Source organism: Pleurodeles waltl, chromosome 1_2 (genome assembly GCF_031143425.1).
Source record: "Pleurodeles waltl isolate 20211129_DDA chromosome 1_2, aPleWal1.hap1.20221129, whole genome shotgun sequence".
In the NCBI taxonomy this organism is placed as follows: Eukaryota; Metazoa; Chordata; class Amphibia; order Caudata; family Salamandridae; genus Pleurodeles; species Pleurodeles waltl.
The window spans coordinates 1,025,081,680-1,025,108,694 of NC_090437.1; the positions used below are offsets into that span (position 1 = coordinate 1,025,081,680).

Consider the following 27,015-nt stretch of genomic DNA (forward strand, 5'->3'; position numbering starts at 1 on the left):
ACTGCCATGAGTAAATGCAATCTGCTTGTCAGACACATGCTTGTCCTTTGGGGCATGTCCAGCAAGATCTTGCTCGCAGTTCTGCAGGATGTTGGGGCTGTTTGGCTCGGACAATTCATAGTGGGCAGGAGCATATATTTTCCATGCTGATTTGTTAATAACTGACTGCTTTGACATGGCAGTTGGTACCAGTGTTGTCCTTCCTAAAGATGCCTGATGAGGTCCACTGGATTCTCTGGTAATGTGCATACTTCTCTAGAGGACACGCCCTCAAGTGGGTCTTGCCTTTTCAGTGAGAAGGCAGATTCTTCCTTGGAATACTTTGAAGACAAAAGAGCTACAGAATGCTGTTTGGAACAGTTGACTGCTGCCAATAATTTTTGTATTATTCTGAAAATGTAGGCACTGTTCCAGAGGCTTGGTGTATAGGCGTAGACAGCCTCCCTAGTTGTTGATGCAGCAGACACCCAGTCATTTTGGGACTGCAAATGTGGGTCCACATGGCAGCACACCGACCAGCAGGGGCACCAGGCTTCAACTCCTCTTCCACAACAGTCAGAAAGCTGCTTTCGTTTACCCCCAGTGATGCATGCTCAGCCAGTCGTGGGTGGCAGGAATCCAACAGTTCATCCTCGGTTGGTGATCCATCACGTCACACAGATCGCTCTTGCAAATTCTCCAAACAAACTATACCCAACTTTTTCTCTTCTCCATACTAAATATCCCACTGACACCAGAATGGAAGAACAGATTTTTTTCTCTGCTTATGCCTGTTGCTATCCAAAACTGCCATAGAGAGAGGGTTCTGCACTCTAAGAAAGACAAGGGTTGTTATTCCCACTATTTCCTCATCCCGATTAAGGAAACAGGCCTCTGGCCTATCTTGGATGTCTGACCTCCTGCAAGCCTTCCTACAGAAGGATACATTCAGAATGCTCACTTTGTCCCAACATCTATCCTCTCTGGACCTGGGAGACTTGAAGGTGTCCTTGGACTTGCAGGATGCATATTTACACATACCTGTCCTGCAGTGCCACAGGCATCAGTTGGCATTCAAGATGGGCCAGAAGCATTTTCTGTTTGACGTGCTCCCCTTTGGCCTCCTGCACCCTTTGGGTGTTCACAAAATTGATGGCAGTGGTCGCTACCCATCTTCAGGGGTTGGGAGTTCCTGTAGCTTGATGACTGGCTGCTGAAGGCGGGTTTGCCTCAGTCAGTTGTGGGCCTCCTTCTGACAATGGCAGGACTTTTAACATTGTTGCTTTTTACTGTAAAGCAGCCAAAGTCCCACCTGATTTTCTCACAGAGACTACCATTCTTTGGGGTGCTGCTGGACACAGAGGAGTTTTGGGGTTTCCCCCAGCAGCAACAAGTCCAGGACAGTTGAACTATCATGTTTCTGAGTTGATCCTCGACCCAGGTGAAGGTGGCTCTTAGGCTTCTTGGCCTTTTAGCTTCCTGCATCTTTCTTGTCTATTATACCAGGTGGCACATGTAAGCCTTGCCGGTGAACCTGAAATCCTAGTATGCCCATCATCAAGGCCCTCTTTCTGATGCTACACAGGTCTCACAGGAATGTCTCAAGACATGCAGTGGTGGCTGACAAACCGGTTTGTCCTGCTGTAGTCCACTCTCCCAACCCCACACACAGCTGACAGTGGTGACAAACCCATCACTACTGGGTTAGGCAGGGCAATCTGGGTGAGGTGAAGAATGGAGAACACTGGTCTCAAGTTGAGGGCCAGCGCCACATCAACCTATGGATCTAAAAGCCATTTACTTAGCCCCTGAAGGCCTTCCTGCCATCCATCAAGGGAATTATAGTGCACATTTTCACTGTAGACATCACCAACATGTGATACTGCAACAAGCAGAGCAGAGTGGAATCCTGGGTCTTGTATCAGGAGGCTTTGCGTCTTTAGATGTGGCTGGAGCACAAGGGCATCTTCTGGGTGCCTAAAACCTGGTGGGGTTTTGGAATCTCAGAATGGATGAGCTGACCAAATGACATCTTGCAGTTCACAAATGGTGTCTATATCCAGAGGTGGTGCATGGTCTCTTGCACCAATGCAGGAATCCTGGCTGGATCGTTTTGTTACCATTAAGAATGCTCAATGTCAACAATTTTGCATGCTGGAGTTTCCGCAAGAACACGTGTTAGGAGACTTTTTGGCTTGAATGGAGCAAGGAACTACTATATGCCTTCTCATCCCTACCCCTCACTCCTGGCAATCTAAAGAAGATCAAGAATGACCGGCCCCAAGTCATACTGATGGCTTTGGATTGGGCCAGTTGAGTGTGATCCTCCTATCAGGCTACTACTTTGTTAGGGCCCCCTGTCTCAGAAGAAGAGCAGGATCCTCACCCTGAATCCACTCAACTTACACCACAATATGTGGGGATTGAGCAGAGGTGATTATCTGCTTTTGATCTGCCACCAGAGGTGGGAGATACCATTTCGCAGAAAGATGACACTCCACTAAATACATTTATGCCAGGTGCTGGGACAAATTTGTAGTCTGGTATTGTGTTGAGGCCACAGATTTACTACAGGCCAAGCTTCTGTACGCCCTTTTGTTTGCTTTGTCTTTAAGTCAGCAAGGCATTGCAGTGGATACTGCAAAAGGTTACTTGTCGGCCCTTTCAGCCTTTCTATGCCAGACCAATTGTCCTGTTTGATATAACTGGTTGTGATGAAGCAATTGTTACGCCACAGTGGGACCTTAGCTTGATTTTGACATTTCTTATGTGTATAAGGTTCAAGCCTGAGTATAGTTGATTGCTGTGTCTCCAGACCTTTAAGATGGTCGTCCTCAATACAGTGTTTCCAACTTGTGTGACTGACCTGCAGGCACTGTCAGTAAACCGCTCTAAAAAATGTTGTTTTCCAGTTGACTTGGGCAGCCTCTTTACCTAAAGTTGTGACTTCTTCCACATTGGGCGGTGCATCAGTCTACCAGTATTTTTTGCTCCTCCTCGAAAGAGCAAGAGGCGCTGCATCGGTTGGACCTTGAGAGGGCGTTTTGATAGATTGTACCAAGGATCATTGAGTGGAAAGTCAACTTTTTGTGGGGGCTCTAGAGCAAAGAAAGAGAAGATTGTGCAGAAGAGGCCCTGTAGAAGTGGACAGTCATCTGCTAGCCATGAAAACTAACCTGAAAGTCTGGGAGCCCATTCTACTAGGTCTAAGGTCGATAATACTGTTGGTATGAGGAGTGTCTGTCTTTGCCATGCTGCGACATGGGCATTGGTCCATAAGTTCAAGAAGCACTACTGCCTTGACAGCCATATCTGGCAGGAAGGACACTTTTCCCATTCAGTTCCAGAAGACTTGTTGGTCTGTGCTCACTCTTAGACCCTTCACCTAGGAAGTGAATGATTTGGTATCTATTCTAAGTTGAATCTGCGCTTATAACTGTCCTTCAGAATATTAAGTTACTTTCATTTGGTAATGCTTTTTCTGTTGGATACTCTGTCCAACCACATATTCCTCATTGCCCTCCCACCACAGTGTTCAGTGTTCTGTGGAATGGCCTCTTGTTAACATCAGAAAGGGTCCCAGGCTAGTACTCTTCACATTATAAGCAACCATTTCTTCATGTTTCTGCGTCTGAGGGCGCAGAAAGGAAAAAGTAAAAAACTTGCATTAGTGCACAGGGTTGACACTTAAGTGCGCGTCCATTCTGTCACCTAAAGGCTCTATGGAGCTAACATTGAGCTGCACAACGGCACCTTACGACCTGGGAGCATTACAACAATATTCTCTGGATGAATGTGGCACCTGTGGTCTATTCTAAAGTGATAGGAATGTGCAGTTAGATAAAGTTTCCACCAGAAAGTGTTACCAAAGCTAATTAACGTATTCTCCTGATAGATCTATTAATGACTGTAGACATGCATCTTTATTTTTGCAAATATAGAACGCAGCACTGTTACCCCTGAGGGCATGCGGGCCCTGGGGTGCGAGGTCTCTGTCGTAGAGTCAGGTCTTGAACATCTTTCTGTAGTCTGCAGGGGATGGTGTTGTTCGCAGGTGGAGAGACAGGTCATTCCACGTCTTAGAGGTGAAGTGGGAGAAGGAACGGCTACTGCTGCAGCTTCAACGGATTTGGGATGTGTGTGTGAAGGTAGTGAGGAGTGCAGTTGTCTGGTGGGTTGATGGCAGTTCAGTTGGTGGTTGATGTAGGCTGATCCTTGATCGTATAAGGTTTTGTAGGCGTGCGTGAGGATCTTCAACTGGTCTCTCTTCTGAATGGGGATCCAGTGGAGGTTTCTGAGCTGCGGGACGATGTGGGCTTGTTTGGAGGAGGTCCAGGATGAGTCTAGCTGGTGCGTTCTGTATGGTCTGGAGACTTTTGAGGAGTTGGGTGGGGATGCCAGAGTAGACTGCGTTGCCGTAGCCGAGACAGCTGGTGACAAGGCCCTGGGTGACAGTTTTTCTGGAGTTGACAGTGATCCATCTGAAGATTCTGCTAGGCATGCGGAAAATGTGGAAGCAGGAGGAGGTGACTGTTAATTTGTCGCTCCATGGTCAGTTTGCTGTTAAGGATGATGTTGAGGTTGTGTGCACAGTCTGTTGGCATGGGGATGGGTCAGAGTTCAGCTGGCCACCAGCTTTGGTCCCAAATGGAAGTTTCTCTCCCGCTGATCAGTACTTCCGTTTTGTCTGAGTTGAGTGTGAGGCAATTGGTTCTCATCCATTTGGCTTAGTTGGTCATGACATCTCGGAAGTTTGTTCTGGTGGGGTCTTTGGTGAGCAAGAGCATGAGCTGTATGTCATCTGCCTAGGATATCATGTTGAAACCGTGGGATCTGAAGATATCCGTGAGGGGGTCCTGTAAATGGAGAACAGTGTGGGGGCTTGAGGGAAGGTCCTTGGGGTGCACCACATATGATGTTCTTAGGTTCAGAGGTAAAAGGAGGCAGCTGGATGCTCTGAGTGCATCTTGTAAGGAAGGAGGTGCTCCATTTGAGGGCATTCTCTTGTATGCAGATGTTGTATAGTCTTTTGATGAGGGTGTGGTGGGAAACGGTGTTGAATGCTGCAGAGAGGCCGAGGAGGATCATGGCAGCAGTCTTCCCACAATCGAGACGTGTTCTGCCGTCGTCTGTGACTGCATTCATTGCGGTCTTCGTGGTTGGCTTGGAAGCCAGAATGGGAGATGTTGAGCAGGTTCTTTTGTTCCAGATATTCGGTGAGCTGTTTGTTAAAGGCCTACTTGAGTACTTTGGCAGGGTAAGGAAGCAGAGAGATCGGTCGAAAACTTTTGAGTTTTTCTGGGGTTGGTGGAAGGTTTCTTTAGAAGGGGTCTGATCTCTGCCTATTTCCATCTGGTGAGGAAGACTGGCGTGGGGATATAGGAGTTGAAGATGCTGGCGAGTTTTGTGCTGATGTGATTGGTTCCGAGGTCGAAAAAGTGGTGGGGACATGGGTCGCTGGGTGCTCCGGAGTGGATAGACAACATTATGGCTGTGGTGGTTTGTGTAGTGAGCCGTGACCATGCAATGATCATTAGGCTGGAGTGCGCTGGTTGATTGAGGCTGTTGAGGTTAAGGGCTGTGGATTGGGGGTCGAAGTTGTATATGGTGGCAATCTTGCTATGGAAATAGTCCGAGAGAGTGTCGCAGAGTTCTTGCGAAGGGTAGATGGTGTTCTCTGTGGCTGCCAGGTTGGAATATCCCTTGACTATTTTGAATAGTTTTTTGTGTGGTTGGCTGCTGTGCCGATGCTGGCTGTGATGGCTTATCATTCTACAACTTAGCTGAAACACCACTTTGTGAAGCATTAAGGCTGATGGAAGATAAAAGCACCAACATTATGTGGCAGTTGCGCGCTATTTTGTTGATTTAAAAAAATTAATTTAGGAGCCAAGTGCGCTGCAGATAATGGAGTTTTTCCTGTGTTCAGGATCTGAAATGTGTTTCTTTTTCTGTTGGCACGTAGACTTTGTGAACTGAAACACATAGTAAGGTTCCTCCATAAATTAAAAGCACGAAGAACCTCCTCTTTTTTACTTTCTGACTTACTCCTATAAAAAATATATTTTCCAATTTGATTCAATCATGGAAATGCTCACGAAACCATTTTTCTTGTTGCCACAGCTGGAGCGACAGCTGCACGAGGATGAGGAATTTGCCCGAACTCTGGCCATGTTAGACGAGGCGCCAAAGAACAAAAAGGTAGCCTTTCACTTTCATTATTCATAACACGCTTGAAAATGTGAGGAGTTGAACTGCGAGACGTATGTATTTATGGTTGCGCCACACTGTCAGTCATGCATCTTTGAAGTGCTGTAAAAACCGAGTGTGATGTGCTTAGTGACTTAAGTGACAGCTGGCCATTGGACTTTCAAGAATCGCGGTTTTTCCAGAGGCTGTCCATATCAATATTTTGACAGATGCGTATTTAGTTTTCTTTGATTGAATTAACAATGTCTAGAGAAAATGTAAGACTGTTGCATAGTCCAGAATGACACGAGATGCACAGAATGCGCAGTACTCCTCTTTCCTGTACAACTCCCTGTTCCTGGTGAGTTGGCTGTTACGGTTACCCTAACCATATGTCACTGGACCGCTTGTCTGCGTAGCCTTCACCTGAAGTTATTAATTTATTGACGTAGCCTTGGCTCCCAGATTACGCCCGCGCTTGCTTTTGTAACGCAAACATCTATATGGGCCTTTGCTTTTAGTTTTAAATAAATGTCAGTCGGGCACCTGTTATCAGCGTGTCGTCCTTGTCCCTCTTTGTCCTCTTTAAGTGCGCTGCTGCCCTCTTCTGCCAGGACCGCGTCGTGTGTATAGTCCCTTCATAATGAACGCAACGGCAAATACATCAGCACACACAGTTAGTGTTCATCAAGAAGTCGTGCTGCCCGCGTCACGCTCTGAAGCCGCCATCGAACAGTTTGAACAAAGACACGTAGAGCTCATTCGTCCGTTGGGACTATTAGGTCTTAAAAACGAACATTTTAAAAGGGGATTTCAGATTTACTACTCTGACGGCGATTCCTCAAATGCCTTTTGACCCTCGTGGACAAGCTACATCGCATTCAGACAACGTAACCAAAAGGCTGACAAATTTGGTACAGACCTGCACCCCTTAAGGACTACACACACACATGGCCACTGCAGACACTATGTACGCAGGCACACTGGAACACAGGCCCGCATGCACTTCCTCATCAGAAATTACCGGGATCTGGTTACAGCTTTCAAAAGTACTAAAGTTAGCGTCCATCTTTCAGATATTTGTTCTTCACTTCTCTCTTCCCGTTGTACCCAAATGCAGCGTTTGTAGTTTAGATCTCATCCATCCTGACAGGGATTATTTTTGCGACAGCACTGTACTACAAAATTTCAATCGACCATCCTGAGAAGGTCGATGTGTACTGAAGCCATTGAAATGTGAAGTGATTATTATTTGTTTTGCTTGATCTATTTTTTGAAAGTTAATCATTTGGGAGCGTCTTAGAAATATTTAATGGCCTGATAAAGTCTTGTGGTCCATGAGTTGTTCTTTAGCTATGTATGACACTGCTTTGTGGGACTGTCAGGTTTTTGACCCAAGTCTGATTCCTTACTAGCTGTACAAATTAAACATATGTTTGCTTAAGAAAAAAAGCATTCTGAGAGAGAAAAAACTGCTGTGCATATTGAGTGCTTGCCATCATCCAAATTATTCCACTAGGTAGATGAGCCGTTTGAGCATTTTGGCTCTTGATTCTTGTCCAAAGGAAGTGCAGCAGTAGCTATTACCCCGCCTGCCCCCTAAAACGAGGACCCAGTCTCCCACTAAATCTGGTGGTGCAATAAGGAGCTGGCTCCTGCCTGACACCTCTGAGGTAGAAGCCAGTCTTCTTTTTGTGGGCAGAGTGGGAAGTTCTGGCTGTCAGCTTGGCCGAGGGAGATTTTATCCACACATCCTCACTCTAGTAGGGAAGCAGCTCGGAAATTGCCCGGGTAGTGACCACGTTGGTGAAGCATTGTTGAGCAGTGCCATACAGAGGAGGATTCTCCAGGCCTGGTCCCCACATTCTTGGGGATCCCACTAGCCTGACAGCAGTTAAAGCAAAAGCCTGAAAGCTCATCATTATATACGGTCTCATCTGAAATCCCAGAGAATAGCAAGTAAGCTTTTTCCAAACATTCTTGAAAATAAATTGATAATTGTAACCCTACAAAAAGTAAGAATATCAGATGTAGCTCTCCTGTCAGCAAAGCAAAGAAAGAAAGAGAGCATCTGTGGTCGGACATGGGCATGTAGGGACTCCATTGGTCCACGGTGATTTGTTGTTTTGGTCCCCTGTTTTTTCCGGGTTTCCATTAAAAGCAGTTGTTTGATTGTTACCTGTGTCAGAAGTTCGAATTAAATAAATAGTTCTTGCCGTTAGGTGCTGTCATAGAATCACTCCATCCCATGACTTTTTTCTTTGGTATTTTAAAGTTTTTATTAATTTATATTTAGGTGAAATGAGAGCCTAGAAAAAAGAGAAATTGAAGCTATTTTGTTCTAAACCTGGCATGTGCGTTGGTTTCCACGTTCATGCAGTAATGCGTTCCTTATGATAATACTAAAGCCGAACTGTCCACTTTTGTAAAGCTCAGCAAAGAAACATGCCTAATGAAAGATACAAACACCTAATTGATTGTTTTGCAAGGGGTTCTAAATACGATTTGTGTCATTGTAAATTCTTTGATACTTAATAACTTTCAGTCAGTTTGTAATTAAAATATTTGCACATATTTGCTTGATTTCTCTATATAGGCGCGAAAGGATTCTGAAGAGAAGGAAACATTAATTGACAAATCAAGCCCGAACACATTGACAAAGCAGAAACAATCAAGCACAGGTACTCCAAATACAGATCAATTTCAATGTTGTTTTTAGCGTCAAAAGCCTCTTTTATAAGCACTCACAATCCTCCTTTTACTGTATTCGAGCATCCCCTAGTGCCAAACCTTTGTCCTGTAATCCCACAAATGTTTCCTTAAAATTTAAAAGAAAACTAATCCTGTCTCGCAGTTCACCAGTTCAAGTACCTGAAGAACCGTGGTTTGGTTCACCATTATGGTTGTTCAGTAAACGTAAGCAAGAGGCAAACTCAATTTCCACTAGGGCTCTTGTTTATGCTATTTTATATAAACTTATCCAGAGAGAGAACTTTCATCTGAGGTCACTAGACGTCTTTATTTGTGGTGTGCATGCCCAGGGCCCGCAGATATCCAGATAAAGCACAGCATAGAGGAATGCTTCTTGAGAATCGTGAATATCCTAGAATTGCATGTGCTTTTTAAAATTCAGTTAAAATTTGAAATTATTTGAGTTGCTTATTATCAACCCTTCACCTCTCTTGCGTGCAATCAGTCAAAAGAGGTTTTGTCTGTTGTCAACCTTAATCTCTCAACGTATTTTCAAGAAAAGGTCATGCACATTCCCAACACTTTTCAGTCTTTTTCTTCCACTCAGACGATGGAGTCAAACAAATCGTAAGCTAGTGCTCTGCCCAAATGATCGCCCTGATGATCATCTCTGGACCCTTGCCCACTAAACAGGTAAAATCTTTATAGAGGTGCTTACAATACAGGGTGAAAGAGACCAGACCTCATGAGTGTCACGCTCAACGCACAACTGGCTTATTTAAAGAAACCCTCCGACACACATCAGTAGAGGGCAGGATAGGAGGTACCTTCTAGGAATGGAGATCAGTCACTTCAGAGAAATGGATACTTAACATCAGACTAACCTGGCTATTGCATAAAATTTGCAGTAAAACCGCTAAGAGTCAAACGAAAAGAAAGCCTGGAGCAAGAAGGAACCAGCTTGCGTACAAGAATTCAAAGACTTGCTAAAGAAACAGTCAACAAAAAAAGTACGAAGAAATGAAATAAAGTAGAGAGTGTATTCTATTTACTTTCTGGTGCAAAAACAGGACAAGACACAGAGGCCTATTCTAGACCGCCATGTTCTGAACAAATCAATCATGGCACAAAGGTTTAGAACTTCCAAGAAAGGGACTGCATGGTGACCATAGACCTTGGATGCCTATCTGCACGTGTCGGTGAACAACAGGCACAGAACATTCAGCAAGGTACAATACCTGTTCAAGGTATTTCCCTTTTGGATAAAATTGCCACAGAGTTTTTACAAAATTCTTTGCAGTAACACACCTGTGAAGGCAGGAGATACCTATGTATGAGTACCTAGACTGTCTAGTAAAGGCGAAATCACTCACACAATGCCAGAAAAGCATACAGTGATGCAAATACATCATCGATTGGGGTTCTCCCTGACCCTAGAAAAGTAATCTCCTGTCCCAGAGAAAGAAAATACAAGTTTTGGTGTTACTATATTTGAAGAATTCCCCATTTCAAAAGGTCGTGGCATTTAAACTGCAAACTTGCATCTTCCAGAAGAGACAGTCTGACAGTCAGAATTGCGCTGAAACTAATGGGCATGATGGTATTGCGCATACCTCTGATACCCTCTGTCAGGCTCTACAGGAAACCAAACCAGGATTGTCTTAAAAACCAGTAGTCAGGAGTTAGGGGAACCTAGTGGTTATCACAGAGAAAGTTCAAAATGAGTTAACATGATGGAACAAAAAGAACATTGGAGTAGGCAGAATCTTCAAACAGCAAACACACTTTGTGACCATCACTACCAATGTGTTCCCCTATGGGTGGGGAGAGACAACTGATCAGGGGTCTATGGAATCCAGTAGGATGTGACACACATAAATGTAGTAGAACTAAAGTGCAAATCCAGACAGACAATGCAACTACAACGTTTAACCTCAAGAAATGGAGGAACACGGTTGCATGCGTTGTTTAAGCTGCCCAGGACAAAAGCGAAATTGCCTTTTCAATGTAGTACAAACGTAGTAGACAGACATCTATCCAGCAACCAAAATACAGAAACAGACAGGTTAAACAGACAGGCAAGTGCCTCTCATGAATGGTAGCAAAGCCAAACAACAGTAGGAACAGTATTCCGACAATGTGGTACACCAGTATAGGCCTTTATGCAGCAAATGAAAATACAAAATGCAAGACTTTGTATCCAGGTAACCTTCATCGCCTTTCCCAATGGAATGACCTGTCTATAGATGGGTCAGGGAAAATCTCATGCTCTTTTCCCCATCCCACTGATACCCATTAATATTAGTGTCATGAGTGCTTCCTGCTCAACAGGTGCAGGAAGACACCCATGACACTAATATCGATAGCCCCACAGTGGGTAAGACAGACATGGATCTTGGCCATAGTGGATATGTCACAATGCAGGGTGATGGGGTTACTCACCTCTCAGGACATGCTATCTATGCAGAAAAGGCACATATTGCATTTGGAGCTAGCTAGTCTTAGCTTAGCAACATAGCACAATTTTGGATGCCTTCAAAGATGTATGGACGTCCTGAGGGAGGCTAGAAAACCAGAAACACTTAAGTGTTGCACCACCTAGTTCAACAGGTTTGTCCACTGGTGTATTAGAGAAGCACTAATAGACTGCAGGATGAAAGACACTACTATTGTCAGAAACCTAATGCACCTTTCAGGGGAAAATCTTTCTTGCATGTCCTTGAACATGCATCAGTCAGCCCTAGTGTCATAAACAAGGGCACCTTAGGAAGAAGCTTCTTCAACACACTTGACATTGAAAGGTTCTTGGAGTTGAGTGGCCCGGCAACATCGGCACTAACACCAATGTGTAACTTAAGTATTGCACTTGCTCATTTTATGAGACAACTCTTTGAATCCATGCACAAAGTGAGACTCAAATACTTGATACTCATGACATGCCTTCTCATTGCCGTTACTTTGGTGCATAGGGTCAGTGAGTTACCAGTGCTCATGATGCAGGAGCCTTACCTACAGATACATAAGGATAGGGGGATCATGACAATTAACCCTCAGTTGCTCCTAAAGGTCGTTCTGAACGTTCACGTGAGCCAGTCCACCCAGCTGCCAGCTTATATTTCACAACCAAACACACTGGTAAAAAGGGCTCTACATGCATTGGATGTCGGAAGAACACTTATGCAATAAATGCAAGAAACAAGACAGACTCGGAAGGGTAGCCAATTTTTGCCTCCTTTGCAAGAGCAACTAAGAGTTCACTCGCCACCAAAGGGGTTATTGCAAGACAGTGCAAACAACTCAAACATATTAGAATGCAGCAAGTATAACTTTGGAGGAAAGACCTAGATTGCACTCCGAAAGGAATAAAGGAGCAATATTGACATTCATCAGCAATGTTTCAGTAAATGACAAATGCGTGGCAGTCAGACGGTTATTTATGCATACCTTCATAAAACACCACTGTGTGTCCGTTCAGACTAAAAGAAGGGAGAAAATGTACTGAAACACCTGTTTATAAATGCGCACTCATTTTAAGCCCAGCGTCACAAGGAAGGTGAATTGCTGCACATCCAATTCACAACACGGGAATATAGAAAACATTCATACTGCACACATAACAGAAGATTCACACTCGAAAACGAATTGGTTGCCTACCTATAAGAGTAGTTTAGCAGACTGTAGAATTTTCGGTACTCACATGCGACCCTTCCAAATCCCCAGAAATGAGGTAGATTGCAGCTGAGACATGGAGGAAGTAGATACAGGAAAAGAGGAAGGCCAAAGTATAATAGAAGTTGCCTAAAGGGAACAAAGAATGTGGCTTGACGCGGACGTGGGTGTGCGTCTGAAGTGACATGAGGAGGGGCGAAGCAACACATTGTCGACAATATCTCGGACACACACACACACTCTTTCTCACACACTCACTCACACACTTTCTCACTCTCACCACCAGACCATAGCGCCCTCCACTGGATTGCAGTCTGTGTGACAAAAGATTTTCACTGCACACATCTAATTGTCATGTGTGCTGAGATGCGGGTCAGGAATCTATAGAGCCCTTTATGATGTACCGAGGGCAGTGGCACACACTTTCCAGAGCTAGACAAGCGACCGTTCACCGTCCTCAAAAGATGTAAAACACATTTTGATGTCTAGTAGCAGAGAAATCATTTGATATGATCTTCATTGCTATTATTACTCACTGAATAGTCTTGCTCCTGTGTGGAATCCCAAAATACTTTTTACAAGCAAATTCTTTTCAGACATTTTATCTGTAAGACCGATTTTCATTTGTTTCATTTAATGAGAAAAACATAAATTACTAATCTAAAAATTAGAGTATTTAACACTTTCTATAAACGATTTTTAGCTAAAAAGTTTTTTAGGGTGTAAGGCTAGATAGGCAGTAGCTTAGTGGAACTGAAAATCTGCCTCTAAAAACAACCAGTAACAGTATAACGCAAATCATTAGGATGAGTTAACTTGTGAATAGCCTTCATTAGGCAGGAGGTCCAGATTTTAGATAACACAAAACCACCATTGAACAAGGAAGTAGCGCACTGTCTAATGCACATAAAATGAGATTAACGAAATGAATGTATTTGACTTCTAAGTTGTCATGGCTTAGCCATAATTACTTTTTTCAGCAATGTCAAGAATTTGATCTTAAACTCTGTATAATAAGTTTGGAATTAAGTATGCAAGGCCCAGGGCTACAGTTCAGGACAGAAACGTGTATTTCTGAATCAACTCTCCATAAAGCTTCTTAGAACTCTAACAGGAACCCAGTTTGGCCACACAAAGTTGCCTTCTGGAGCACACAGCAAAGATTGAATTACCTCAGTACCATCAACAGCACTCCTACTCATGAAGGTACCCTTGATGATTCCCGCTGAGATGCCTGCAGGCAGTGCTCCATCTCTTATCAGTTTAATCCACATCAGACCAGTATACACCATTGATTGTACTGCTGATGTGCAGACTGATGAAAGCACCTTCGTTGATGGACATCCCAGTGGTGTTGACGCTTAAGTCGACAACACCACCTTCCACAATGCCTCCCTTGACCCTACTGTTGAGGACATCGCCATTGATTGCACCAAAGAGGAATGTTGTTTCTTTGCCTCAAGTACCTGAATATAGAGCTTTGACGTCAGGTGACACGTCAGCAAACAAAAAAATTACCATCAGAAATATCAACACCATTTCTGGATTCTGAACAGGAGTCACGCATTGAGAAACCTTTTGGAGATGCCACAAGTCGATGTCAGTTGCCAGGATGATGATTATGATGGTGATGATTATGAATGTAGATATTTCCATGGCGAAGAAGAATATATGTCTGGTTATCGCCATCCACAGTACGATAGGCAGTACAAAAGGGCCCATAGTACCTATAAATACCAATGGTGTGAGTGCCTTTTGACTTTGTCGCAACATACATGGGCTGATGCAAGAGTACTATAGAAGGTTCCTTTTTATAGCACTTTTTGATAAACTCCACCACAAGGGCTTTGACACCTGCCACAGGCTGATCCACCTCTGATGATACCACCAGGTTCCATTCTCTGGTGGAGAGGGCATCTAAACAGTTTGACCAACCAGTTTTAGTCATAAAGACCGACTGCTTTTTGTATAATTTTAAAGATGCTCCACCAAAATCACTCAAATAGATTTCCATTGTGAACCATATCTGGACCAAAGGGTAATAATGCAGACATTAGGTTCTATTTCTTACACTGTTCTCAGGATCAGTAAGACTTACAAGGCCTGGGATGATGCACTTGTGTGTCTGACCAGACATCCCCAACATGATTCAGTTTGGTAATGCATGCTGCACAGACTCATTAAAGAAATCCTTCTTCCTGTGCATAGCCACTGCAGACAGAAGAAAGCAAGATGGGTAATTTTGGTAAACAAGTTTTCATGGTCGTTTTCATCACAAGTTTTCATTGTTGTGATGGCTAATACACTATATCTATAATTGGATGAAATGAGCATCAAATATGGGCAGACATGGTCCGATACCTGAACCTTCTTCTTGATGGAATGACGGAAGGAGCTGTGGCGATACACGTGAAAGTAAAAAGGCTTAGGCGGAAGTGATGGCTGAGATATGATTTTGCTAGTGCTGGGTATAGGCCGATTGTGAGGGCAGTGGTAATTAGATGAGAAGTATGGATCTGATCAATTTCTTTTAGATCAGAACTGCAGCATTGTGTCCTAGACATGTCGTTTGGTGGCAGCCACATATTTCATCATGCACGTTGATTAGACACTACAGTCGACCAAATCAGACACTGAAACAGCCAGCTCAATTAGGATTTTTGCAATATCAGTCATGTGCCTTTTTGTCGTGCAAAGTGCAGAGGACTATCATTCTTTAAAGGCAGCCACCACCTATATCTCGTCTTTCACCAGCAACACGCTCCACAGTTGCTAAAATATTGGGAGCCCTGTGATCCACCCACTTTACTCTTTCTGCTGTAAGCAGCAACCTAGGGAGAAGTCTGCCAGTCAGAGAAAACAAGATGTTTGTGTCGGCTGTGCTCTTCGCCGGCCTAGCTTCCTTGTTTCCAAATCTTATTCCTTGATCAGCAGATTTCATCCATACACCATGATAGACAGGATCTCTGTTTTTTACTCTCAATGACGGGCCATTTAATCTGACCATGGTTTTGGACCTCGTGAAATAAACATGCGCTGGAGATTAATCCAAAGGCCTCTGCAAGTACCACTGCATGACACCACTAACATCACCAGCATCTACAAATCCTGAAAGCAAACCTAAAGTCCATGCTTCTAAAGGTGTCCTGGAACCCTCCCAAAATCCCAATGGCTCAGAGGATTCCACGCCAGGTTTTTCCCTATCAGGAAAAATCTGGGAGAGTGGTGACCCTTCCAGGTCCTTCAACATTTTAAGAAATTGCTAAAGAATCACTCATTCAGGATTGTAACTCTACAAGAGGTACTGCAATTGTTTCAAGTGGGATAGTATATGGCCTCTCTAGACCTTCCTATTATTATATCTAAGGTTCAAGGCAGACCAGAACCATTAATAATTCAAGGTTCTGCCTTTTGGACTCAAGTTTGCACCAAGGATATTTATGAAATGCATGGCACCAGTAGCACATTATCTCCATTGCCAAAGGCACTATGTCTTTCCCTATCTGGATAATTGGTTACTCAAGTGATAGACTGCGGAACAGACAGCTCAACAAGGGCTTATATGAAATTGTTCATCAAGGTAAACCTCTTTCTCAGTGCAACCATATTTTTTTTGCAGCTGACCAGTTTTTGGATGCCATCTTGAATACAAAAACATGCAAGGCATTTTCATCACAGGACAGAATTTTATATGACAACCACTCCACATATGCAAAAAATTTAAACTAATTCCACATGATTTTGCAAATCTCTACTGGGGATGATCTCTTCATATATCCAGCTGATACAGTTTTGCTAGTTGAAGATGCGCCCTGTAAAGCAGGAGCTGGACTGTAGGGGGCTGCGAGTATGCAGATCCTTCTATTACCATATTCTGTTAACAGTAGCAATCCTTTGGCGTGGTGAAGGACAACATCCCGTAACAAGATCTGCACTTCCAGCCGTACAAGGCCTTTTGTGTTATGAACACAGACACATCTCTAGAAGGTTGGGTTAACCACGTATATGTCTGAAAACAGAGGTCATTAGTTGACCAGGAGAATGGCCTTCACATAAACATTTTACAACTTAGAGCAGTCTGTAAAAAGTAGTCTACCAATCTTGCCAGTGTTATTAAGCAGGGGCAGTATGATTACAATATTCTACATCAAGAAAAAGGTATGACAAGGTTTTGCCAGCTGATGGAGGAAGCACAACATCTGTTGGATTGGGCAGTATACTGTAGAAAGTCTCTCACATGTCAGCACGTTCCAGGGAAAATCAGTATATCGACAGATGCCAGCTGAAAGCATATCCCTCAAGTGTTGAGAGAGAAGAGGCAAATCCTGCTGAATGGCCCAGCATTGCTGAATTTGTTGGCTTTGTTCCTGATCACCTGTATTTGGCATCCCACAGAACTGCCATGGCATCTTCTGCTGGGTTATATAACTGACATACTTAGCACTTATACCTGCAGTATTAAGATAAAGACGTGATTTCATCACTGCTTCATCAGATCCTACCATATTTATTGCAGTAGGAACAATTGTGTCTCTACTATGCTTCTATTAAAGTCCACCTAGTGGCTCTGTCACAGTTATGATGGTGATCTAACACTTTGTCTTTCAAGAATAATCAAGGTATTTCTCAGTAAACTGTCCAGGGTTTTCCCGCTGGCAAGATCCCTTCATGGGAGTTGATCAATGTTCTACAAGGTTTGAGAGAACGCTTTGAACCTGTAGACATTCAATCGTATGTTTGTCTCATAGAAGACTGCTTTGTTGTTGGCACTCGCATCTGCTGGAAGTCAGTGAAATTCACACATTCCCCATCAAGCCATTTTTTTGTGCCTTGTTTGTCTCAAAGGCAATGTATTATTGGGCGCTAGTCCAAAAGCGATTGTGAAAGTGTTGGCAGGCTTTCACTTCAATGACCTTGTTATTCTTACACTGTTCTTTCAGCACCCCATGACAAACGCAGAAAGAGCACTGCTTTCATTGGATGTGTGCATATGCTTGAAAATAGTGACTGTACAAAGTACTTCTAGATATCAGCCCCAACTGCCTGTGGCCTTTAGTCACTTGCAAAAATGTGGTCCAGCTAGTGCCAGGGAATATTTTTGTCAACCGAGTCCATAAGCAGTATAGTGCAGCCACGACAGCACATATGCAGCAGTGCCACTGGTGGACATCTATAGAGTGACCACATGGAAGAGCTGCTACACTTTTACAAGACATAACTGCCTGTTTGAAGACTTGAAGAGATTCTGCCATTGTCCAGATGGTTTTAAGTCATATTTTCTGTTAAGATGAACCTTTTCTCGCTTACTATTGATCTTCTTGGTGTTAAAGTTTTGCTACATGTATCACATATGTATATTTTGTGCAGGATACTGCTTGCTATTTTGTTGTTGCTGAAAATGTTTCTGTTGGTCACGATAATTGCATACCTGGCTTTATAATCTTTTTTTCTGTTTCAGTTCTCCAGCATTGGTACCTTTCATAGATTTGCATGCAACTCTGAATCTGTAAAAGATGCCTAATGAATAAATAAATAAATGAATGAAGTAATTTTATCTATCACAGATACCCTAACAGGTGTTCTGGTGCTGTGTGAGCAGCAACTCGGAAAGTAAATGCAGACCCTGCAGGATTAAGTGAAAGACTAGGTGTGCTGAAAGAGCTAGGGTTTAGCTTATTTCCCGAAGAACAAAGGGTAGAGACTTTATGTACATGTGTAGGAAGTGAATTCCATTTCTTAGCAGTGATGTATGAGAAAGAGCACCTGCCAAGATGAATCCATTTGATTCTGAGATCTGATGGAGAGACCCAGAATAATGCAGAGATCGGGAGAAGGGTATAATGCCTGAAATTACAGCAGATGTAGCTAGCAAGTTGATGGTAAGCCTAATAGGGGAAGAAAACAGCTTTAAAGATGACACATTTCTTGACGAGAGGCGAGTTAAGGTTGGGAAGAGATTATGAAATGGGGTGATGAGGGGAAGTCTTAAAAATTAATAGAACATCCACTTTTGTTTATGATCTGAAGATGATGGACTAAGAGATCTGTTAAGACCAATTAGCGAGAATTGGCTTCGTCCTGTCTAGCAGATATCAGAGCTTGGATCACAATTTTCAGAGAAATTATAGGCAGAAAGGGTAGAAATCTGTCCACCTCCCATCACTTTGCAGTCCCTTTCATTATCCCCACTGGGTATTCCAACAGATTTCAAACGTATATCAGGACTCTCTTGATCCACCCACTCCTGGCACAAAATGAACTCTGAGAATGTATCCAAAGCACTCTTGTCCTTGTTTCCTCCTACAAGCTGATCTGTTACTGATGCAGCCAGTGACTTCAGCTTGTGGCTTCCGATGCTCTTGATGTTGAATCCTTTGAAATCTCTTTGTACTCGGGATCAAATCATCCTTTAACAATAGTGCTATAGAAACCTGAACTTTGGAAGCGCTTAGGGGAGTGGAGATCAGTTTCTCATGAGGTGCCCTGGTTCATAAAGTGCATGGTTTTTATATGAGTTCTAAATAAACTCTTTTTGCGCTAGGTTACCATGGGATATCCAGCCTGATAATGGGGAATGGTTCATGTATGCAAATCTGTGAAAGATGCCCGTACTGGAGAACTGTAGTTACAGGTAAGTAACTTGTGTCTTCCTTTTTGGAAAAATTGTTTAATAACATTAACCACTAACATTACCTATTTATCTATTGGGCATTTTCTTTTATTTTTCTTACATTAAAGTGTTTTAAAGTCACATATAGTGTCTTTTTAAAGTATTTTAGATACTTCAAATACTTCAAAAAAGTTTTAAATTGGGAAAAAGTACAAATAAATTGCTGGACAGGCATAGAGTGCCTTCAGGATGAACAGGTAGAGAAATTATGCTGTGCCTTTAAGTCCGCGCACTGATGTAGATATCCCATGAGCACAGCCTTAAGCAGTTGTAATTCATTGCATTTTGACGTTCTCAAGAATGAGCAACATGTTTACCTGTTTGGTCTCTTAATACCCAATGAAGGTTTTTTTTTATTTTTATGAATTCAGCAACAATTCTGATGACTGATACACAGGATCAAAAGCAATTCCAGATTTCGTCACCATCATAGGGCCTTTCTGATATTATGGTACACTGAATAAAATAGTAAGATTTTGCTTGAAATATGCTTCAGAGAAGAATATCTGCTAAGGAAAAGTGTTACTGGAGAATAGTAGATCAAGTAGATTATGTAAGGATCCTAGCACTACTTTTTGCCTCCTTCGTGGAGTCTGAATCTAGACAGTAGTGCTTTGCAAAGGTTTGCATTGATCTCCATTTTGCTGCTTTGCATATCTTTGCTGTAGGTTTGTTTCTAAGTAAGGCTGCAGTGGCTGCCAGTCTCCTTGTCGAATGAGTTTTTGTTTAACCTTACAGGCACCTATTTACTTATGAAAGCGTGACAATATACATGGCACTCTCTATATGGATATAGGTTGTTCAGAGAGCAAAGAAATATGCATGAGTCTATCTTGTCAAAATGCAATAGATGCCTCAATTCCTTTGTAGGACCCTAATTAATGAAAAGTGGATTTAAGACCCAATGATTCTTAGTTTTCTGTAGATTATATCCCAAGCCTTTCTTCACTTCTAACGTGTCCAGAGACTTTTCTGATTAATTGGTTATGAAAAAGTGCAGGTAAAGACATAAATTAGATAACGTGGAAGTCTGAAACTACTTTTGGAAAAAAGTGGGCTGAATTCCAAGAACAAATTTGCAAATAAGAAAATCTAATGTTCATTGTTGCATAATGCTTTAATTTCACATACTCTGACGGGAAGGGATTGCAACTAGATAATGCTTCTTTCCAAGTAGGGGTTGCACAGTGGACTTGTGCATTAGGTGAAACAAAGGAGCATCAATCTAACTTACACAATATTTAGTTCTCAAGGAGGGAACAAGCACCTTACTAGGGGATAAATGTAAGGTATTTTGACAAATATTGGATGACCGTTATCGTAAAGAATTACATTTGTGGTGATGTCTTTTTGTAGACTGTTATAGCTACTAAAAACACCTTTATGAAAGAAAGATTTTGGCTAGATTTTACCATCTGTAAATGGTAATACAGTACTATAGCTTCTTAACATGAGATGGGGTCAGTAGACTTCTCAAACCAACACAAGCAGATTCTCCTCATACAGCATACAATTACTTGAGTGCTTCTTCAAGAAAGTTCATACGATAAAGTGAATGGTCCAAATGGCCACTTTATGAATTCAGGAGCCATTCTGTTAAGATCAGTGATATACTTGGCTCCTGGACGGAGATTGAGATATTCAGTGTTCTTGCGATAGGACACAATTGTGCTGTTGGAGCACCAGTTTTACGAGTGAGTAACCTTTCCTAGCTGACTGCAATTAATTATTTTACAAAGTATTTTACTCAGCAATGTTGAAAACATAGAGTATTGATAGTTTTTTTTTCTTTTTTTTTCTTGACATAACGATATACCACCATTTTATTTCTTACGGAATAGCATAGTATATGGTGACTGTATATGTGTGTGTATATGCATATATATATATATATATATATATATATATATATATATATATATATATACACACACACACACGCACGCCTTATATATATTTTTTAAATTAAATAGTTTTTCTAATGCATTAGAATTAATTTTGTATCACTACTAGTGTTTAAAAAATGTCAAGCTAGTTAGAAAAATTCACAGACTTGGAGCATAATTTATCTTTAATCACTCCCCCATTGCCTGTAGATGGTAGCAAAATGAGTTAAGCTTTTATCTCATATAGTTCTTTAGTTAGTATAATCATTTTATAACGATTAATATTTTATTACAGTAAAAACCTTAAGCACTTCTGAAGAGACAGCAAATATTTGTAGGAACGAACGAGTTAAATCTGAGCGTGGGAAGGTGCCAAGTCTACATTCAGAACTCTCTGCTGCTAAAACAGGGAATTTAACATCCACCTTAAAAGCTAGCACAAAACTGGCTAATATGAAACAAAAAGACGAAGGGCAGAAAAAAGAAAAAAACAATGCTAGTCCAACATCCAAAGAAAAGTCAGTTCAGCCAACAGAAGAGAAGACTAAGAAGAAGGAGAAAACTTCCCCTCAAAAGACAGAGGTAAATGTTTGAAACATGCCTTTTTATTGGGTTAGAGCATCAGACTTTGTTGAATGTTAGTTTACATCATCATGAATATACTCTCAGATCAACTTTATTCATAGTTGTGTTCTGCTAATTTTATATGATGGAAATAATTGTCATGAGAAATCATTCTTTTCCTTAATCCAGGATGCATTCTCTTTGCAGTTTGTGGTTGAAGATGCTGAACCAGCAATATCTTTTCTCCTAAGCAAGGAAAAGCTTGATCTCTGCACATGTATTGCTGGTTAGGGGCTTATTGCAAGGTGGCCAGAGGATCCCCAGGAACATTTAGGAGGCTGTGTTGGTGCCTGTAGCATCTCACTTCCTTGATAAGAGTGACTTGGTAATCAATTGCAATGCCAGCTTTAAATTGTGCCACTGTGTCTAGATGCATAGAAGAAGGCAGAGGTTGCCAAATGTGCAATCCTTTTCCGCACAGGTGATCTGTCTCTAAAGAATAAACTCTGTTGTGTTTTTGAGTAAGAAATGAGAATTAAAAAAGTATCATCACAATAGGTGAGCAAAAAAGGTAACAAGGATTTGTAATGCAATGGGTCTCACGTTTGCTCGAGTTAGACCTATTAGCATTGTAAATTCCTAACTGTACTTTTCTTGCCACATAAATTGAAAATGAAAAGTAAAACAGGTGACATGTGCAAGTCAATTCAAAGCGCCATGTCACTGTCAATCTTTCCGAATTTCACCATGGCGGTTCTGGAGGCCTGGCGCAAAATTGCGGTCGTCAAGGCGGCGCTACGCAGGCTGGGGCTGCGCTGTAGCATGCTGTATCCTGTAAGGCTCAAGGTTGATGTTGCTGGCAAACCCCACCTTTTTGATACTCCGTTCTGAAGCCTCAGAGTTCTGCAAAAAATATGCCAGAGATCATGCCCCATTGTCTAGACAATCGCTGGAGTACTCCCCATCAGACACAAATCTAACCAGTAGTGTAGATCTCTTTCGGCCTACCTGATTGCACTGTCACTAACCTCTCTGGCACCATGTTTCTACTCGCTCTTCCTCATCCACTTTGCAGGACTCACTTTGTGCTTGGGGAGTTCCCTGCTGTGGTGTTGGTCCTGCCCCATGGTTGACAACAACTTTGAATTTGGGTTTGTCTGTATGTCGCTATGCTCTCTTTGGGATTTCACCCAGCATGTTTTTGCTGAGTGTGGTGGGGGAGGGTAAGGGGTTTAGGACTGTTAATGTGTTCATTTTATTGTTTATTTTCTGACACGTTGGCCAACAACGCTGCTCCCTACTTAATGGTCCACTGATATTCCAATAATGCATGCTATACCAGGGACATCCGCCCTAGCAACCCTCATAAGGGCAATTAGATATTACACTATTTAAATAGGCACAGCGCTGCCATTGCTTTCCTACAGGAGACCCACCTTGCTCCTCAGTCCACTTATTCATTTACCACTCGCTAGGGTCCCCACCTTTTTTTTTCTTCTAATTACAGCTCCTACTTCCGCAGGTCTGTATATTGATACACAAAAGGGTCCCTTTCCACTTCATCTCTACTGTTGCTGATGATAAATATATATTTTTGTGGAAGGTACATTAACCGGCCACAAGATCCTGTTGGCCAACATCTGTGCTCTGAATAGGGACAACTCTGATTTTTTTTTTTCATACATTGTCAACCTAGCTAGCTCACGCAGAATCAGACTGCATTATTTTAGGTAGGGACAACAACATGATTTGGGACCCACTGTGCGACAGTACATCTACGACCCCGACGTTCTCTGCGACACTCTCCAGCTGCGCGACCCGTGGCATTTATCACCGCAGGAGACACTAACATATACACACTACTCAGCACCAGACGACATATAGATTTTGGCAAGTGTAGGAAACTGGCTTGCTCTGTGGTGGGTACCTATAGTACTTATACCAAGTCCAGGTATCCCCTCTATGTGAAGTGTAGGCAGTGTCTAGAAGCCAGGCTTTCTAGAGGTAGCTGTGTATGAGCAGCCAAGGCTTATCTAGGAGACATGCAAAGCTCATGCAATACCACTACAGTCACACAGTACCTACACACTAGAAAGAAAACACTTGGTTGTACAAAAATAAAGGTACTTTATTTTTGGAACACAGTATATATATATGTTCGATGGCATGTTTAGCTGCAGATACACATGCTGTGCACATCCCGCCATCTGGTGTTGGGCTCGGAGTGTTACAAGTTGTTTTTCTTCGAAGAAGTCTTTTCGAGTCACGAGACCGAGGGACTCCTCCCATTTCGACTCCATTGCGCATGGGCATCGACTCCATCTTAGATTGTTTTTTTTTCCGCCATTGGGTTCGGACGTGTTCCTTTTCGCTCCGTGTTTCGGGTCGGAAAGTTAGTTAGAATCTCGGAAAAAATGTCGGTATTGTTTGCGTTCGGTATCTGGTTAGTTACAACAGATCGACACTGAATTTAGAAGAGTTCCGGTGGCCCTTCGGGGTTCTTTTCGATCCCCCGTCGGGGCCTGGTCGGCCCGGCCACGTGTGAATTCAAGGCTGATGGAACGGACCCCATTCCGCTTCTGTCCAAAATGCCATAACAAGTATCCGTATACGGATCAGCATCTGGTCTGTAACTTGTGCTTGTCCCCAGAGCACAAGGAAGATACTTGTGAGGCCTGTCGAGCGTTTCGGTCCAGAAAAACGTTAAGAGACCGAAGAGCCAGAAGACTGCAGATGGCGTCGACGCCGGCAGAATAAGAGCGTTTCGAGGAAGAAGAGGAAGCTTTCTCTATCCAAGAGTCGGACTCGGAAGAGCTCGAGGCCGAAGAAACGCCGAAAACCGTGAGTAAGACGTCGAAACATAAGACTCACGAGGAGTCAACAAAAGCCCAGGGGACGCCACCGCCAACAGGCCATGGCTTAACCCAAACAAGCGGTGCCGAGCCAAGGCACCGAAAAGGGCACGCTGGTGTCGAAGTCATCCGACTCCGGTCGAGATACCGCCACACAGCAATCTCGGACCCAAGACATCGGCTCTGAGAAGTTTCGGCACCGTCACAGCGGCACCGAACAAATTCGCCATCGAGACACCACCACGCCGAAAATTACAAAGGTTTCTTCGGAGCCTAAAAAGACCTCCGAAAAAGTTTCGGTTCCGAAACATCCAGCCTCGGAGCCGAAAACAGGTTCCTATACAGAGGAACAAGGATTGGCCTCCCAAATGAAAAAACATAGATTTGGAGAGGAACTTCAAGCTGTAGAGCCAGACTATACTCAAAGGAGGCTCCACATTCATCAAGACACAGGGAAGATAACCACTCTTCCTCCAATTAAAATAAAAAGAAAACTTGCCTTTCACGAAAAGGACAAGGAGCCACAGGCAAAGGTGGCAAAGAAAACAACTCCACCACCTTCTCCACCACCATCAGTGCACACATCACCAGTAGCAACTCCTCCACTGATGCACTCCCCGACTCATACTGCCATGAGTCAAGATGATCCCGATGCATGGGACCTTTACGATGCTCCAGTATCGGACAACAGCCCAGACTCGTACCCTACCAGGCCGTCCCCTCCTGAGGACAGTACATCTTACACACAAGTGATCGCAAGTGCAGCTGCTTTCCATAACGTCACCTTGCATTCAGAACCAATTGAGGATGACTTATTGTTTAACACACTAACCTCCACTCATAGCCAGTACCAAAGACTACCTATGCTCCCAGGAATGCTAAAACATTCAAAACAAATCTTTCAGGATCCTGTTAAAGGCCGAGCCATAACTCCAAGAGTGGAGAAAAAGTACAAGCCACCGCCAACAGATCCTGTTTATATTACAACGCAGTTAACTCCAGACTCAGTAGTTGTGGGGGCAGCTCGTAAGAGAGCAAACTCTCATACCTCGGGAGATGCACCACCTCCAGACAAAGAGAGTCGCAAATTTGATGCTGCGGGCAAAAGGGTTGCAGCACAAGCAGCAAACCAATGGCGCATTGCCAATTCACAAGCGCTTTTGGCAAGATATGACAGAGCTCACTGGGATGAGATGCAACATTTGATAGAACACTTACCCAAGGAGTTCCAAAAAAGAGCACAACAAGTGGTGGAAGAAGGACAAAGTATCTCTAATAATCAGATACGGTCTTCAGTGGATGCAGCAGATACGGCTGCAAGGACAGTAAATACTGCAATAACAATAAGAAGGCACGCATGGCTCCGCACGTCAGGTTTCAAGCCGGAAATTCAACAAGCCGTGCTAAATATGCCATTTAATGAACAGCAGTTGTTTGGGCCGGAAGTCGACACTGCTATTGAGAAACTCAAGAAGGCCACTGATACGGCAAAAGCCATGGGCGCACTCTACTCCCCGCAGAGCCGAGGCACCTTTCGCAAAACACCTTTTAGGGGAGGGTTTCGAGGACAACCTACAGAAACCACATCATCACAAACAAGGCCCACTTACCAAAGCCAATATCAGCGGGGAAGTTTTCGGGGGCAATATAGAGGGGGACAATTCCAAAGAGGTAGAGGAAAATTCCAAAGCCCCAAAAGTCCTCAAAATAAGCAGTGACTCACAAGTCACCCATCCCCATCACATAACACCTGTGGGGGGAAGATTAAGCCAATTTTACAAACATTGGGAGGAGATAACAACAGATACTTGGGTACTAGCAATTATCCAGTATGGTTATTGCATAGAATTTCGAGAATTCCCTCCAACAGTCCCACCGAAAACACACAGTATGTCGAAACAACATATAAATCTTCTAGGATTAGAAGTTCAAGCATTGCTCCAAAAAGAGGCAATAGAATTAGTACCAAAACAAGAACTAAACACAGGAGTTTACTCACTGTACTTTCTAATACCCCAAAAAGTCAAAACTCTAAGACCTATACTAGATCTCAGGATATTAAATACATACATCAAATCAGACCACTTTCACATGGTTACATTACAAGAAGTAATCCCACTGCTCAAACAGCAAGACTACATGACAACACTGGATCTAAAGGATGCATATTTCCATATACCAATACATCCTTCACACAGAAAGTACCTAAGGTTTGTATTCCAAGGGATACATTACCAATTCAAAGTGTTGCCATTCGGAATAACAACTGCGCCAAGAGTTTTTACAAAATGTCTAGCAGTAGTAGCTGCACATATCAGAAGGCAACAAATACATGTGTTCCCGTACCTAGACGATTAGTTAATCAAAACCAACACGCAAAAACAGTGTTCACAACACACAAATTACGTCATAGAAACCCTACACAAACTAGGTTTCTCAATCAATTACTCAAAGTCACACCTTCTGCCGTGTCAAACACAGCAATACCTAGGAGCAACAATCAACACACTAAAAG

At 42.9% G+C, this 27,015-nt stretch overlaps 1 protein-coding gene across 1 annotated transcript in view; it reads left to right on the plus strand.

Annotated features, from left to right (window-relative positions):
* The window catches only part of RFC1 (replication factor C subunit 1), a 622,078-nt gene that overhangs the window by 225,618 nt on the left and 369,445 nt on the right, over nucleotides 1–27,015 (plus strand). Inside the window, exons 7-9 of the mRNA XM_069202064.1 lie at nucleotides 6,103–6,180; nucleotides 8,765–8,849; nucleotides 21,380–21,666. Of these exons, the coding sequence (XP_069058165.1) occupies nucleotides 6,103–6,180; nucleotides 8,765–8,849; nucleotides 21,380–21,666 (450 nt within the window). The remainder of the gene's footprint in view (nucleotides 1–6,102; nucleotides 6,181–8,764; nucleotides 8,850–21,379; nucleotides 21,667–27,015) is intronic.